Below are 16,128 nucleotides of genomic sequence, written 5' to 3' on the forward strand. Positions count from 1 at the left end.
AATCGGTCTGTTGTGGTGATTCTACGGTTGCTATGGGAACACAACAATTTTATTAATCGATCTGTTGTTGTTATTCTACAGTTGCAACGGAAACAAAACACCAACAGTTATTGATCTATTGTGGTAATTCTACAGTTGCTATGGTAACAAGTACTGTAATAAACCTGTTGTGGTGATTCTAGTTTCTATGGTAACACAACAACTAAAGTAATCGATCTGTTGTGGTGATTCTACAGTTGCTATGGTAACAAAACAACTATAGTAATATAAACAACAAAATACTGTGCAAACGTTTCTGTACAGTATATTTTATACTAGAATACACCACAGTTTACTGTAGTAAAAACTGAAGTACACTACAGTATTTATTAGTTGATCAGTTTACTGTAGTTGATACTACAGTATGCTGGAGCATTCACTAACAAAGTGCTGTAAACACTATTATATATACAGATCTGTGTATAATAGTATTTATATACAGATGTTTAGTAAAAAAAACTGTTTAATTTTGTTCTTCAGTTATCGTGTTCAGTAAAATATAGTACACAAAATTGTACATTATACAGTTTTTTTATTTAAAAACTTCAGGTCTTGACTTATGCTTATTTACTGTATTTCTCTATTCTCTCTCTGTTTTTGTCTGTGTATATACAATTGTTTTTGTATATAGTCTATTTTATATATATATATATATATATATATATATATATATATATATATATATATATATATATATATATATATATATATATATATATATATGGTTCTCTCTGCGTAACATTTGTTTTTTAAGAAAGTCTTAAAATGTAAACAACTTTTAAAAAACATCCCATAATTTAAATATGTTGTCATTTAATAAGAATACGTCAATAAAAAATCATTTTGACAAAAATGTCAGATAGAACAATATTATTCTCAGGCAGGGGTCACCAAACTTGTGACTGGAGGGCCGGTGTCCTGGAGATATTTGCTCCAACCCTAATCAAACACACCTGAACAAGCTAATCAAGGTCTTACTTGGTATACTTTAAACATCCAGGCAGGTGTGTTGAGGCAAGTTGGAGCTAAACCCTGCAGGGACACCGGCCCTCCAGGACCGAGATTGGTGACCCCTGTTCTAAGGTGACGATATATATTCAATTCAGTTCAAACACATGCGGTACAGGTGAATTGGGTAGGCTAAATTGTCCGTAGTGTATGAATGTTTCCCAGAGATGGGTTGCGGCTGGAAGGGCATCTGTTGCGTAAAGCATATGCTAGATAAGTTGGTGGTTCATTCCACTGTGACGACCCCAGATTAATAAAGGGACTAAGCCGAAAAGAAAATAATTGAATGAATATATATATGAAGTATATAACTGAATAACAAAATTAAACAGTTTGTCTATTTTGACCATTTTTTGATTTGTTTTGTTCAGTTTTGTCATGTTTTTGTCTGTGTGAAGTGTTTTATGTCGTGTCTGCAGTTTGGGGTTTCTTGTATGTTTTGTTGTTGAGTCAAGAGTGTAAAATGGTGCAGACAGAAATACCGCATGAATTTAGAAAAACACGTTTTATCGTATAAATGATGTGATGAACTTACAAGCGTCCGTGTTTGAGCACCTTGGAGAACGCCGAACAGCAGCAAAATGCTGACCAGAGTAGTACTACTACGGCGAAGGCAGAGCTTATTAATATTCATGAAGTCACGTGACGTCACGGACGCTTTATTACTGAAGCATCCAGTCACGTGATCATATGTTAATAAGCCATGATTTCATTCGTCAGCATCCTGCCATCCAGCCAATCAGCAGGGCTACTGAGTGCTGATAAATATTCATAAGGCGCGCGCGCTCCCTCCCCATAGTAGCATCGTTATATCTGCTGTGAGCGAGTGCGGCTGGTGCTGAAGCTGAGCTAACAAATACACTGAATATAATGTGTTTTCAGCGCGTGAAGTGAAGCTGTAGATCATCATTATCTGATCTGATCTTCATCTCCAGCAGACTCTCAGGTAGGAGAAGATCAGGCTTCACACTACACCGCTAACCCGCGGCTGACTGCAGCCATTGCTCTGTTTATTGTGCTTAAACGCCTTGTTGTTCATCATTATGCTGGCAGAGATCAGCCATGAGCGTATAATCCCCAAAGAAGATCATTTGTGTATGTATGTGTGTGTGTGTGTGCGTGCAAATGACGTTTAAAGGGCCTAGAAGTGAGCTAAATCCCCACATGAAAAATAATGCAGTAATATATAGTAAATAATATAGTGTTTTAACCATAGTATAGTAAAGTGTATTACACTGTAAGTATTCTAGTATTTACAACTCATTGTTAATAAATGCTGCAGCATACTGTAGTATTAACTACTGCTAGACTGTAATAAATACTTTAGTTTTTACTACAGTAGTATAATATACCCTATAGTTGTCGAAAACTACAGAAAAGGACTGTTTTTATTTGAGTTTAATTACAGCATTTGGCTTAGGACAATGTTTGTGTATAGTTTTTTACGTTTCGTTTATGGCAAGTAGTGTAATAAGCAGGATAAAGTACATCCAGTCAGTTGTTTTTTCTGAACAAAGCTTTCCGTGGATAAACCTGTAGGGCTTTATTCTGCGATAACAACCTCCTGGATGTATTTTATCTCTTATATATTTATATAGATTACACTGCTGTCTGGAATACTTGATTCTGATTGGTCAGTCATGACATTCCAAGGTTTGTTATTCCCAGATAACAAATGCTGAATAACACAGACTCATCCAGGAATTGAGAATCACCTTTGACTGTCAGAGAATAATTTCAATATGAAGCGCTGTTAAATAAGACTGAAGTGTTTATTCTGTTACATCAACTGTTCTGATGTACTTTGTCCCATTTATTTCACAGCTACTGACCACAAACCATAAATATTAGACATAAACATTGGTGCGAGCTGTAATAGTTTATTAATCCTTTAATTAAACACAAAGCTAACAATATGAAAACAGCTGATGGAGTATACACTAACCTGCAAATTATTCAGACACTAGATGGAGACACACAGTCAGAAACAGCTGATGGAGTATACACTAACCTGCGCATTATTCAGACACTAGATGGAGACAGTCAGAAACAGCTGATGGAGTATACACTAACCTGCGCATTATTCTGACACTAGATGGAGACAGTCAGAAACAGCTGATGGAGTATACACTAACCTGCACATTATTCAGACACTAGATGAAGACAGTCAGAAACAGCTGATGGAGTATACACTAACCTGCTCATTATTCAGACATTAGATGGAGACAGTCAGAAACAGCTGATGGAGTATACACTAACCTGCTCATTATTCAGACATTAGATGGAGACAGTCAGAAACAGCTGATGGAGTATACACTAACCTGCTAATTATTCAGACACTAGATGGAGACACACAGTCAGAAACAGCTGATGGAGTATACACTAACCTGTGCATTATTCAGACACTAGATGGAGACAGTCAGAAACAGCTGATGGAGTATACACTAACCTGCTCATTATTCAGACACTAGATGGAGACAGTCAGAAACAGCTGATGGAGTATACACTAACCTGCGCATTATTCAGACACTAGATGGAGACACACACTCAGAAACAGCTGATGGAGTATACACTAACCTGCGCATTATTCAGACACTAGATGGAGACAGTCAGAAACAGCTGATGGAGTATACACTAACCTGCGCATTATTCAGACACTAGATGGAGACAGTCAGAAACAGCTGATGGAGTATACACTAACCTGCGCATTATTCAGACACCAGATGGAGACAGTCAAGTCATGGAGACAGTGTTATTCAGTGGTTGTTATCTGGGAATATTCTACAATGGAATGTTACAACTGACCCATCAGCATTTAGTATTACAGATAGCCATGTACAGCCCTGTATCAACAACCTCCTGATAGTCTTGATCTCTTACCTAATATCTTCATCCTGCTGTAGGACTGAACCTTAGGATGCGTCTGAACTCGAGTCGCTGTCGACTGAAGGACAGAGGCAGTAGTGCTCTGGGTCGCCCTGAGTTTCTGTCCCTGAACGTCCCGCCACAAAACAGCAGAGGATCCAGAAGAGCGGGACAAAATAAATGCCCGCAGAGCTCGCAGACGCCACCGAGCGAGAGCTCGACGGATGCAGCGGAACGCAGGGAAGCAGGCCGACTGCCGGATGAGGACTGCATGCTGCTCAACCCGTCCTTCAGAGGCATCGCCGTCAGCTCACTGCTGGCCATCGACATCTGCCTGTCCAAGCGTCTGGGCGTCTGCCGGCACGGCTCCTCCTCCTGGGGCAGCAGCCGCTCCGTGGTCTCCCTGCTGGCACTGACAGGACACGGCCTGACCTGGGTCTGCGGGACGCTGCTGTGCCTCTGTCAGAGCAGCACACCGGCAGGACAGGAGGTCCTAATCAACCTGCTGATGGGTGAGATGCCACATCTACACACTACTGCAGCTTTCACTTCTGGGGTTATCCTTTCCCTTATCATTGTAATGTGGATTTTCATTTTCTGTTAAAGTATGTCTATAATACATTTATTTCAATCATTTATTTTAGATTGCCTTGTTGAGTTCAAGGTCTCCTGAAATGCCTCGAGACACACTGAGTTTGGTGAAATAAAAGATGTTATAAAGATATACAGCAGAACTAAATGGAGTAGACTAAACTGACTGTGTGTGTTTTTCATCAGTCTCTTCACTTACATCCATAAACTCTCTACCATGGCCTAAAGAGTCTAGTCGATGCATATTTCAGCATCTCAGCAAATGTAGTAGGTCATCTGGGTACCTACACATGCCACTAAACCTGTGTTTAACCTTAACCCACCCATTAATCATCCTATATCAAAAATCCTGTGCCTAATCTCAACTAAACTAATATAAACTTGCTCATACCAAAAAACCTCTGCCTAAATGAATCCAGCCATAAACCTACCCATACCACCAAACCTGCACCTAAACTTACCCTTTAATCCAGGGGTGTCAAACTCAATTCCAGGAGAGTTTAGTTTCAGCCCTGCTATAACATACCTATCTGTAGGTTTTAAACAAGCCTAAAGTTTGATCAGGTGTGTAGGATTAGGGTTGGAAGAATAGAGTTTAATACCTGTGCTTTAACCCTACCTACACAACCATCCCTGTGCCTAAGCATAACCCACATCTAGCCCTACTCAAACCACCAATCCTGTGCCTCGTTCTTAACCTTAACATCCCCTCAAAGCTAGGTGTGCTACTAAACTGGTGACTAACCAACCCTACTCTTAAACCTATGCCAGGGGTTTCCAAACTCCAGGTCTCCAAGGTCCTGGATGCCTGGTGTCCTGCTGAGGTTAGCTCCAACTTGGTTCAACACACCTGCCAGGAAGTTTCTAGTATATCTAGTAAAAGCTTGATCAGCTGGCTCAGGTGTGTTTGATTTGGTTTTGGAGTTAAACTCTTCAGGACACCGGCCCTCCAGGACAGAGTTTGGACAGCCCGATCTATGCATACCACTAAAACTGTGCCTAATTTACCCCACCCTTAACTCTACTCATTCCAACAATCCTGTGCCTTGTTCCTAACCTTAACATCCTCTCAAACCTAGGTGTGCTACTAAACTTGTCCCTAATCTTACCCTACTCCTAAACTTATGCCAGGGGTGTCCAAACTCAGTCCTTGAGGGCCGGTGGCCTGCAGAGTTTAGCTACAACTTGTTTCAACACACCTGCCAGGAAGTTTCTTGTATATCTAGTAAGAGCTTGATTAGCTGGCTCAGGTGTGTTTGATTAGGTTTGGAGTTAAACCAGGGGTCACCAATCTCAATCCTGGAGGGCCGGTGTCCCTGCAGGGTTTAGCTCCAACTTCCCTTAACACACCTGCCTGGGTGTTTCAAGTATCCCTAGTAAGAGCTTGATCAGCTTGTTCAGGTGTGTTTGATTAGGGTTGGAGCTAAAACCTGCAGGACACCGGCCCTCCAGTCACAAGTTTGGTGACCCCTGAGCTAAATTCTCCAGGACACCGGCCCTCCAGGACCGAGTTTGGACACCCCAATCTATGCATACCACTAAAACTGTGCCTAATTTTCCCCACTCTTAAACCTACCTATACCACTAAAACTGTCTAACCAAAACCTGTGCCTTACCTTACCCCACCGTTAAACTTACATATACCAGCAAACATGTGCTGAACCTTACCCTTTAACCCTATTTATACAAGTCTGTGCCTAACCAAAACCTCCTCTATCCCTACTCATTCCAACAGACCTGTGCCTAACCATGCCTTACCCTTAAACATACCCATACCTCCAAACCTGTGACCAACCCTAACCTTTAACCATGCCTACACCACTAAACCTGTGCCTAACAATAACCCCAATTTAATTCTACTCACTCCTACAAGCATGTGCCTTACTAAGCCCACCTTAGACCAACCTGTACCATCCAGCCTGTGCCTAACCTTAACCTAGGACAACGAGAGTCCGTTTCAGAAACCAGTGTTAGTCTTTGTTTCTGAGTGGATATAGTCCTGATTGTCCTGACAGAGACACAGGAGACTCTTGAGTGCCCTCTTCTTCTCAGTGTCCCGTCTGTTGTTTCTCCTCCAGGTCTGGTTCTGGATGTGCTGACGGTGGCGGGGGTCCAGAAACTGGTGCGGCGCAGAGGCCCATGGGACATCAGCCCTGGGCTCCTGGACTGTGTGGCTCTGGACAGATACTCATTCCCCGCGGGTCACGCAAGCAGGGCGGCGCTGGTGTCCCGGTTCCTGCTGTCCCACCTGGTGCTTGCGGTGCCGCTGCGGGTCCTGCTGGTGCTGTGGGCCGCACTGGTGGGTCTGTCCCGGGTTCTGCTGGGTCAGCATCACCTCACAGACGTGGCAGCGGGGTTTGCATTGGGATTCCTTCACTTCAGTCTGATGGAGACGGTGTGGCTCTCCTCCAGCGCCTGTCAGACACTCATCTCAATCGGCACCTTCAGCTGGGCCTCCATCCGCTAGAGCGTCAACAACACTGTGGTTACAGCAGCGTTTCTTAACACTGGTCGTAAACTAAACTGCGATCAAAACTGAACCCATGGAATGTCCACTTTGCAGGGCACTTGTTGTCGAATTACAACAAAGGTATGATGAGGGATTGCAGAATGCTGGATTACAGGAAGATCATGTGCAGTCAAGCATCAGATGCAAATGGCTGTCCCGTTTCAGTTCTGGAGGACATTATCCTGAAAGATCAGTTAAACACACCTTAGACAGCTAATTCAGCTCTCACTAGTTATGCAGCACACTCCAGTCCATTCAGAAGGGCTCATCCTCAGTGTGCGAATTATACAACAGCTGTTTCCATCCACATATTTGGATGCTCATTTTGGAATTTTGCATAAAAATGCTCAATGGAAACACGAAGATGTGCAGACACTTCAAAATGATGCAGATAAGCTACGATGTAAAGAGCTGTAGTGGGTAAAGTCTGCTCAGGTGTTTGGATGTAGACACAGCTATAGGGACTATCGGAGGGTTTGCTTTGTTCAGTAGATTGTGTTATACTTATGCATGCCTCAATGGACCAAATATATATGTATATTTAATTGAGTTACATCTTATTTGATAATCAAGCGTATCTTTGAATGTTGCCGAACTGTTGTAAAACTAACATTATTATTATCATTATTCAGTCACAAGATGGCGCCAGATAGTCAAGAACAGGGAAGCGAATTTCGTTATCATATTCATTTACTTTCACATCATTTTCTTTTCAGCTTAGTCAATTTATTATTCAGGGGTCGCCACAGTGGAATGAACCAACAACTTATCAGGCATATGTTTTACGCAGCAGATGCCCTTCCAGCTGCAAAACAGTACTGGGAAACATCCATACACGACGTCAAGCGTTGCCGAACTGTGGATCTATCGGCGCCGCTTCAGTGGTGTTGCTCGCTGCAGAAGTTAGGAATTTCTCAACTTTTCAAGCACCAACGGAAGCTTTAGCCAATCAGATCGCTGTATGCAAATACACCAGCTCAGACAGTTGTCGATTGCCTACTAATTTCATTGGTTGACGCTGCTATGATGAGCACATCAGCCTCAACTTCAGACACGCCCTCAGTCAAGTGTTTACGCTGAAGCCTGTGTGAATGCACAAATATAAATGGGCAAAGAGGCGGGGCGTGGGCGGAGCTTGAGATGCCAGGTTGTATTTTCCATAGACCTTTTTTTTCTGGTGAAACTCATGTGTAAATAAAACAATTGAGTTCTCACGTACAGTTTTTCGAATACTATGAATTCCGATGTAGTACTCCGCTCATACTATTATACTATTTTTGACATACTATTTAACAGTGAAGTATGCTTGTGCTGTATTATCAGATTTAAGAATACGTCTGCTGTGGTCATCAACTCATACTCACTGAAGATGTAAGACTGCCCACATTTTTGCTCAAGCTGGTATTTCGCTACAGCCTAAACTAACATTATTATTAACATTATTATTATTCAGTCACAAGATGGCGCCAAATAGTCAAGAACAGCGAACTGAATGTCGTTATCATATTCATTTATTTTTCACATCATTTTCTTTTTAGCTTAGTCCCTTTATTATTCAGGGGTTACCACAGCGGCATGAACCAACAACTATTCCAGCATATGTTTTACACAGCGGATGCCCTTTCAGCTGCAACCCAGTACAGGGAAACACCCATACACACTCACACTCATACACTACAGCCAGTGTAGTTGATCAGTTCCCCTATAGCGCATGTGTTTGGACTGTAAACGGAGCACCCGGAGGAAACCCATGAAAACACGGGGAGAACATGCAAACTCCACACACACACACACACACACACACACACACACCAACTGACTCAGCCGGGACTTGAACTAACGACCTTATTGTTAACCCCCTATCGTTATCGTATATATAATATTAATAATAGTAATATATATAATAAATGCATTACCGACCTTCACTCCGCTGTTCTTAAGTATTTGGCGCCATCTTAAGGCTGAATAATAATAACAATGCTAATAATACTATTTATATACAGTCAGCATTCAAGATGTTCAGTAGTACCAGATGCGCCTGTATTATTAGTGTCATCATTTTTTTATTAGAGAATAACACACCTCGGAATGCTGGGATTGACCAATCAGAATCAAGTATTCCAGAGAGCGGTGTGATATTAAATAAGAATACACCTCATTATCATAACTAGCATGCAAAACCAAACAAGAGCTCTGCGTCTGAGTGCTTGTCGTATTGGTATCGTATGGAAACGGTGTGTAGGTGTGTGTGAGTTTTGCAGAAGTGTGTGCAGACTCTTGCGTTTGCAGTGAGTGTGTATTGCTGATTTCCGGCCGCTCTGAAACTCAACTCTCCGTCAGAATTGCTGATTTCACTCAGTTTCACTTCTGAGATTCTGCAGAACTGAGACGTCTGATGGAGGAAGTGAGAACATCTTCATCTTGCTAAACAACGGACATATTTAGAAACCTGCAGTTGGTCCGTTTAACTGCATTAATATAACTGTAAAACCTCACTGCACACGTGAAGATACGACTGTAATTTACAGTCATATAGTAAATACATTGTTTCTTATTCAATTTTTTAAATTGCTATGGTAACAGCAACTACAGTAACTGATGTGTTGAGAGTCTACAGTTGCTATGGTAACACAACAACTATAGTGATTGATCTGTTGTTGTGGTTCTATGGTTGCTATGGTAACACAACTCTACAGTAATTGTTCTGTTGTGGCAATTCAACATGTTGCTATGGTAACACAACAACTACAATAATTGATCTGTTGTGATGATTGTATGGTTGCTATGGTAACAAACACTATAGTGATTGATCTGTTGTGGTTATTCTACAGTTGCTATGGTAACACAACAACTACAATAATTGATCTGTTGTAATGATTCTATGGTTGCTATGGTAACACAACAACTACAGTAATTGATCTGTTGTGATGATTGTATGGTTGCTATGGTAACAAACACTATAGTGATTGATCTGTTGTGGTGATTCTACAGTTGCTATGGTAACACAGCAACTACAATAATTGATCTGTTGTGATGATTCTATGGTTGCTATGGTAACACAACAACTACAGTTATATAAACACATGACTCAACTCTACAATACATCACAGTTTACTGTAGTAAAAACTAAAGTACAGTACAATATTTATCAACATTAATTAACGAAGAGTAGTCGATTCTATAATATACAGTTTGATACACTTTCAGCATGGGTCAAAAACACTTTAGTATTTACTATCGGTTACTATAGTATTTTTGTTTTCCTATTAATTTGTGCATTTAATGGTTCATTTGTATTAATAAAGCTTAACTGTGTGACTCCATCAATACCGTGACAGATCTCCAGCATTCTGTGTGTATTTCAGGACCGTTCTGCTTCTATTATTATATTTATTGTATGTGTTGAGTCTGGCGTGTGTTGAGTAGTGCTCTCAGTGACAGCTGTGTGTTTAGACACATGCAGTATTCAGGAGATCAGCTGACGGTGTTTATCAGCAAACTAAACACACACGATGCTGGACCCATTTGTATTCAAATGATAAATAAATGAATGTTTTATGCGGCGTCTCTGACTGATATGATATTGTTTTTTCAGCTCATGAAGTCTCTGATGTCGTTTGTGCTCAATTAAGTGCATTTTTCACAATAATTACACTGCAAAAATGCTTTTCTTAAGAGTTCTTGTCTTGTTACTAATCCAAGTATCTACAAACTCTTCAGTCAGTCTTGTTTCAAGAAATATTGAGTCCAAATGAAGAGAGTTTCTCATTAAGTCAAGCTAAATAATCCACCAATTGGGGAAGTGAAGTAATCTTGTGTCAAAAGGAAAAACGAGATGATTTAGTTCAGTGTTTCTTAACCATGTTCCTGAAGGTGCACCAGCTCTGCACATTTTCCTGTCTCCTTCATCCAAACACAGCTGAATCAGATCATCAGCTCATTAGCAGAGACCGAAAGACCTGTAATGGCAGAGAAAGGAGACATCCAAAACATGCAGTGCTGGTGCTCCTTCAGGAACGTGGTTGAGAAACACTGATTTAGTTTACTGCATTATTATTTAGAATTATTAATAATAAGACTGATGGGCAGCACAGTGCACGATCACCTCACAGCAAGAAGGTATCTGGTTCGAGTCTCAGCTGGGTCAGTTGGTGTTTCTATGTGGAGTTTGCATGTTCTCCCCGTGTTGGTGTGGGTTTCCTCCGGGTGCTCCGGTTACAGTCAAAACACATGCGCTATAGGGGAACTGATCAACTACACTGGCCGTAGTGTATGAGTGTGAATGAGTGTGTATGGGTGTTTCCCAGTACTGGGTTGCAGCTGGAAGGGCGTCTGCTGTGTAAAACATGCTGTAATAGTTGGTGGTTCATTCTGCTGTGGCGACCCCTGATTAATAAAGGGACTAAGCTAAATGAATGAATAAGCATGATTGTTTTGCTGAAGGATGCAGCAGTAGTTGTGTGCTGCTGGAGTGTGTGTTGAAGATCTGCTGTAGACTACAGTATCAGTGGACGACAGAAGCTCTAATCAACACTGTGTGTGTGTGTGTGTGTGTGTGTGTGCGTGTTATGGGTGGATACTCAGCTCACAGACATCACACACGCCTCCTTTAGCATGTAGAACAGAATAGAATATCTCTATTCTAACTCTATTCTATTCTAGAATGACACCAGTGAGGAAGTGTGGTTTTTGTTGTGAACACATACACACACACACACACACACACACACACTCTGACAGAATGAACATGTGAAGGAAGTCCCGTATTGATGATCAAATATTGCATCTAACCTATAAAGCTTTAAATAATCGAGCTCCTGTTTCGCTTCAATCCAACCCGCTCTTCAAGATCTCTAAACTCAGGGCTTCTGAATAGCAGAGTCCACTAAAGGAGGTCGAGCCATCTCATTTATGGCTCCTAATCTCTCTGGAATAGCCTTCCTGATGATGTCCGAGGCTCAGACACACTCTCTCAGCTCAACACCAGACTAATGACCCATCTTTAATCAAGCAACACAATATTGGCTGTTTTATCTAAAAGGGGGAGGAGCTAATCTATGCCCCGCCCTCTCTTCATGTTGAAAGCATCCAATAAAAAAGCCCTGGATGGGAACTTTAATATGCACTGGTGAGATCTGAAGAACACTTCATCAAAGGGAAATGCTAATGAGTGTGTGTGTGTGTGTCTGGTCATGATGTGTGGCATTATCCTCATGTTTACAGGTGTGTGTGTGTGGCAAACATCAGTGAATGAGCACAACAGTGATCTGCTGTCGGTGACACATGAATAAAGCATCAGTGTGACAGCGTTCAGGAGAGCTGCAGTGTTTCTGACACATCAACAGACACTCTCTATTCATGCACACACACACACTAATACACTCATTCTTTAAATGCATGCTTTGAATACATGAGGAACTGATGTGGAAATGGGGGATAAACTGTCCCTTTTATTGCATGATTACCATGATATACTGTGGTAAACAAAGGTTACTATGATCACTGCACTCTTACTATAGTAAACTAGCACCGAGACACAGAGAAACACAAGAGTCAGACTCTGCTGCCCTCTGCTGTTTCACTCCTGCAAACACACTCAATCCAGCAGTTTTATAGCCACTTCTGCTTTATTTCTGGATGAAGTTTAAATGTTTGGTGACCACAGACGCCCTGCAGACAGTCCACACCCAGCAGTCAGATACAGCTCAACAAAAGCTCAAAATCAACACCTGATCACTGTTCACTCTTCCTCAAATGGCTCCAAACCCTTAAGGGGTTTCTTCTGTTGAACACGAAAGAAGATATTTTAAAGAATGCTGAAAACCGGTAACCACTGACATCCATAGTAGGAAAAACAAATACTATAGAAGTCAATGGTTACTGGTTTACAATACTATGGAAGTCAATGGTTACCGGTTTCCAATACTATGGAAGTCAATGGTTACCGGTTTCCAATACTATGGAAGTCAATGGTTATTGGATTTCAATACTATGAAAGTCAGTGGTTACCGGTTTACAATACAATGGAAGTCAGTAGTTATCATTTTCTGATACAATAGAAGTCAATGGTTACAGGTTTCCAATATTATAAAAGTCAATGGTTACCGGTTACCAATACAATAGAAGTCAATGGTTACCAGATTCCAATAATATGTAAGCCAATAGTTACAAAATTCAATACAATTGAAGTCAGTGGAGGTTTCCAATATAATGGAAGTCAATGGTTACCAGATTTAATACTATGGAAGTCAATGGTTATGGTTTCCAATATAATGGAAGTCAATAGTTACTGGTTGGCAATACTATTTAAATCAGTGCTTACCGGTTTTCAATACAATAGAAGTCAATGGTTGCATGTTTACAACACTATGAAAGTCAATGGTTACCAATGTCCAATAATATGGAAGTCAATGGTTACCGGTTTCCAAGGATGAGTAAACAATGACAGGATTTTTATTTTTGGTGAACTGTCCCTTTAATTCCTTGTGTTAGCACGTGCTGATGCAGGACATCTCGGTTGCAGTGTGTGTGTGTGTTTTCTACCAGGCGCAGGACATCTCGGATGCAGCATCACTGCCGCGGCGCCGGTTGCTCGGGCTCCAGCCCTGCTCTGATTGGCTGTCATCAGTCACACGTGTGCGGCTCCAGTGGGCGGAGCTTCGGACACCCTGTGCTTTGGCCCTGAAACTGCGGGGCCTGGCGTTCATCTGTGTCAAATATAAAACACATTAACACACACACACACACACACAGCAGATAGGTGGAGATTATATGCACACACACACTCATCTGGAAAATGAATAAAAGAACACACATTATGCAGACACTTCATGTGTTATAGTTTCAATAAACGGTTCACAGTGTGTGTGTGTCAGTTTAATGGATGCTCTTGTTGCATTGACATGGTTTGGCCAGCAGGTGTCGCCAGCATGTGGGGTTTAAACGCATCAAAACAAAATGATTGTGCGCTGACACTGCTTCAAGTGTTTCAAAGCTTCGATAAGCTTCATCTGACCACTGACCTGCACAAACACAGCCGTGTTCATCTGCAGACTCTCCATGCGCTCCGACAGGTGTGTGAGCCAGACCATGTGTTCAGACAGACACTGCTGCAGGTCTTCAGTGTTCTGAGACACACACACACACACACACACACACAGCTCAGAGATGAGTGCTGAGGCGAAAAATCATTCCAGAAATTGATCCTGCATCAGTTCTGAGAATTTTAAAATGCACTGCTATTCCACTGTGGAGCAGTTCTGAGATCAGTGTTTGACAGCAGACGGCGCTCTAGAATAGATATTGATGGCAGACGACGCTCTAGGCTATTTTTTAAGAGCAGATGTGCTCTAGGCTGGTGTTTATCAGCAGAGGGAACACCGCTTGACTGCTCGAGCGCCATCTGCAGTTCAAAACTTCCCAAAATGTCCAGTTAAACACTACAGCGCCATCTGCTGTAAACACTGAGCTCAGAATCAATATTCATTCATTCATTTTCACCACAGCGGAATGAACCGCCAACTTATCCAGCTTATGTTATACGCAGCGGATGCCCTTTCAGCCACAACCCATTCCTGGGAAACACCCATACACTCTCATGCCCTACGGCCTACCCAATACCCCTATAGCGCATGTGTTTGGACTGTGGGGGAAACAACACGGGGAGAACATGCAAACTCCACACAGAAACACCAACTGACCCAGCCGAGGCTCAAACCTGTGACCTTCTCGCTGTGAGGCGACAGCACTACCTACTGCGCCACTGCGTCGCCTCAGAATCGATGCGAGAGAGAAAATCAATGCATTTTGAAGATCTCAGAATCGATGCTAAATGATGATGATGATGATGAAGAACGCACCCCTGTTAGCGCGTCCCGCAGCTGGAGCGCAGACAGATGCAGATGCTCCAGTTTATCGGTGTGCTCCTTCAGTCGGTCCTCCAGCTCCTGCATCATCATCAGACCTTCATCTGAGCTCAGCGCCGCTCTCGACGACATCACTGACCGATCAACGACACACACACACACACACACACACACACACACACACACACACACACACACACACACAGCTGTAACAGTAAATCACTGCGTTTGATCCGTCGTAACATACATGAACTCACATCACATGACCTCTCATCAACACCTGTTGTGGTGATTCTACGGTTGCTATGGTAACACAACAACTAAAGTAACTGATCTGCTGTAGTGATTCTACTGTTCCTATGGTAACACAACAACTGTTATGGTGATTCTACAGTTGCTATGGTAACACAACAACTACAGCAATTGATCTGTTGTGATTCTACAGTTGCTATGGTAACACAACTACTATCGTAACTGATCTGTTGTGGTGATTCTACAGTTGCTATGGTAACACAACTATACTTACTGATCTGTTGCCTTGATTCTACAGTTGCTATGGTAACACAACAACTATAGTAACTGATCTGTGGAGGTGATTCTACAGTTGCTATGGTAACAACAACTGTTATGGTGAATCTATAGTTGCTATGGTAACAACATCTATAGTATTGATCTGTTGTGATTCTACAGTTGCTATGGTAACACAACTACTATCATAACTGATCTGTTGTGGTGATTCTACAGTTGCTATGGTAACAACAACTGCAGTAATGTAAACAAATGACCCAATACTGTATATCTCTGCAGCTATAGGGTTTTATATTATACCTCACTACATCAGTTTATTTAGTAAAAAATAAAGTACATGACAGTGTGTCAGTTGACTACTACTACTGCAGCACTGATCAACTCAGAGTTGTAAACATTGGAACATCTACAGTAGGCTACTCTAACTCTACACTTTACTGCAGTGTGGTTTAGAAACAGCAGTATTCCTCCGCGCGTGTCTAGTGTAGTTCATGGTTCTCCTCATTTCCAAACTAACAAAAACGATAATCTGATGCTGATATGTGCAGAGAAACTGCAGGAAGAACAACAAACGATTCCGATCAGGAATATGATCGATAACACTCATCAGCGCGGTCTCACATCACTGCTGATGTACACAATCACCACAGCACAGAGCAGTTTCTTCAGGAGTCCACATTAAACAACAACTACACTCAAGCGAAGTCAGAAAGGCACGCGATA

The 16,128-nt window shown here is 41.8% G+C and overlaps 3 protein-coding genes across 10 annotated transcripts in view; 2 read left to right on the forward strand and 1 right to left on the reverse strand.

Annotated features, from left to right (window-relative positions):
- Positions 1 to 1,862: 1,862 nt before the first annotated feature.
- On the forward strand, positions 1,863 to 8,826 carry LOC568758 (phospholipid phosphatase 7 (inactive)). Of its 3 annotated transcripts, XR_015492217.1 has the most exons (4): positions 1,863 to 1,993; positions 3,951 to 4,424; positions 6,582 to 7,028; positions 7,113 to 8,370. XR_015492217.1 is itself a non-coding variant. In XM_087254691.1 (3 exons), exons 2-3 carry the CDS (start codon positions 3,965 to 3,967, stop codon positions 6,968 to 6,970), a joined length of 849 nt encoding a protein of 282 aa, XP_087110817.1. In that variant the 5' UTR covers positions 1,863 to 1,993; positions 3,951 to 3,964; the 3' UTR covers positions 6,971 to 8,826. The 3 variants fall into 3 exon arrangements, 2 of the variants coding, with proteins under 2 accessions (XP_087110817.1, XP_087110818.1); XM_087254691.1 differs by having other exon boundaries at positions 6,582 to 8,826; XM_087254692.1 differs by having other exon boundaries at positions 1,863 to 3,089; positions 3,653 to 4,424; positions 6,582 to 8,227.
- Positions 8,806 to 16,128, forward strand: part of fabp1a (fatty acid binding protein 1a, liver) — a 102,772-nt gene continuing 95,449 nt past the window's right edge. Inside the window, exon 1 of the mRNA XM_087252887.1 lies at positions 8,806 to 8,826. The gene's annotated coding sequence lies outside the window, so the exon portion shown is untranslated. The remainder of the gene's footprint in view (positions 8,827 to 16,128) is intronic.
- The window catches only part of LOC137495664 (uncharacterized), a 3,900-nt gene continuing 214 nt past the window's right edge, over positions 12,443 to 16,128 (reverse strand). Inside the window, exons 2-6 of one of the 6 annotated variants that reach the window (XR_015492225.1) lie at positions 16,027 to 16,094; positions 14,872 to 15,011; positions 14,035 to 14,139; positions 13,241 to 13,719; positions 12,443 to 12,845 (exon numbers count right to left, since the gene is read on the reverse strand). Coding sequence is in view for 3 of the 6 variants with exons in the window: in XM_087254695.1 (XP_087110821.1) it covers positions 13,552 to 13,719; positions 14,035 to 14,139; positions 14,872 to 15,011 (413 nt within the window). In the remaining 3 variants the exon portion in view is untranslated. Of the gene's footprint in view, positions 13,720 to 14,034; positions 14,140 to 14,871; positions 15,252 to 15,391; positions 16,095 to 16,128 lie in introns of all 6 variants that reach the window. The other 5 variants (XR_015492226.1, XR_015492224.1, XM_087254696.1 and 2 more) reach the window with 5 other exon arrangements.

This window comes from Danio rerio, chromosome 5 (assembly GCF_052040795.2).
Source record: "Danio rerio strain M-AB ecotype USA chromosome 5, GRCz13ab, whole genome shotgun sequence".
Lineage (NCBI taxonomy): Eukaryota > Metazoa > Chordata > Actinopteri > Cypriniformes > Danionidae > Danio > Danio rerio.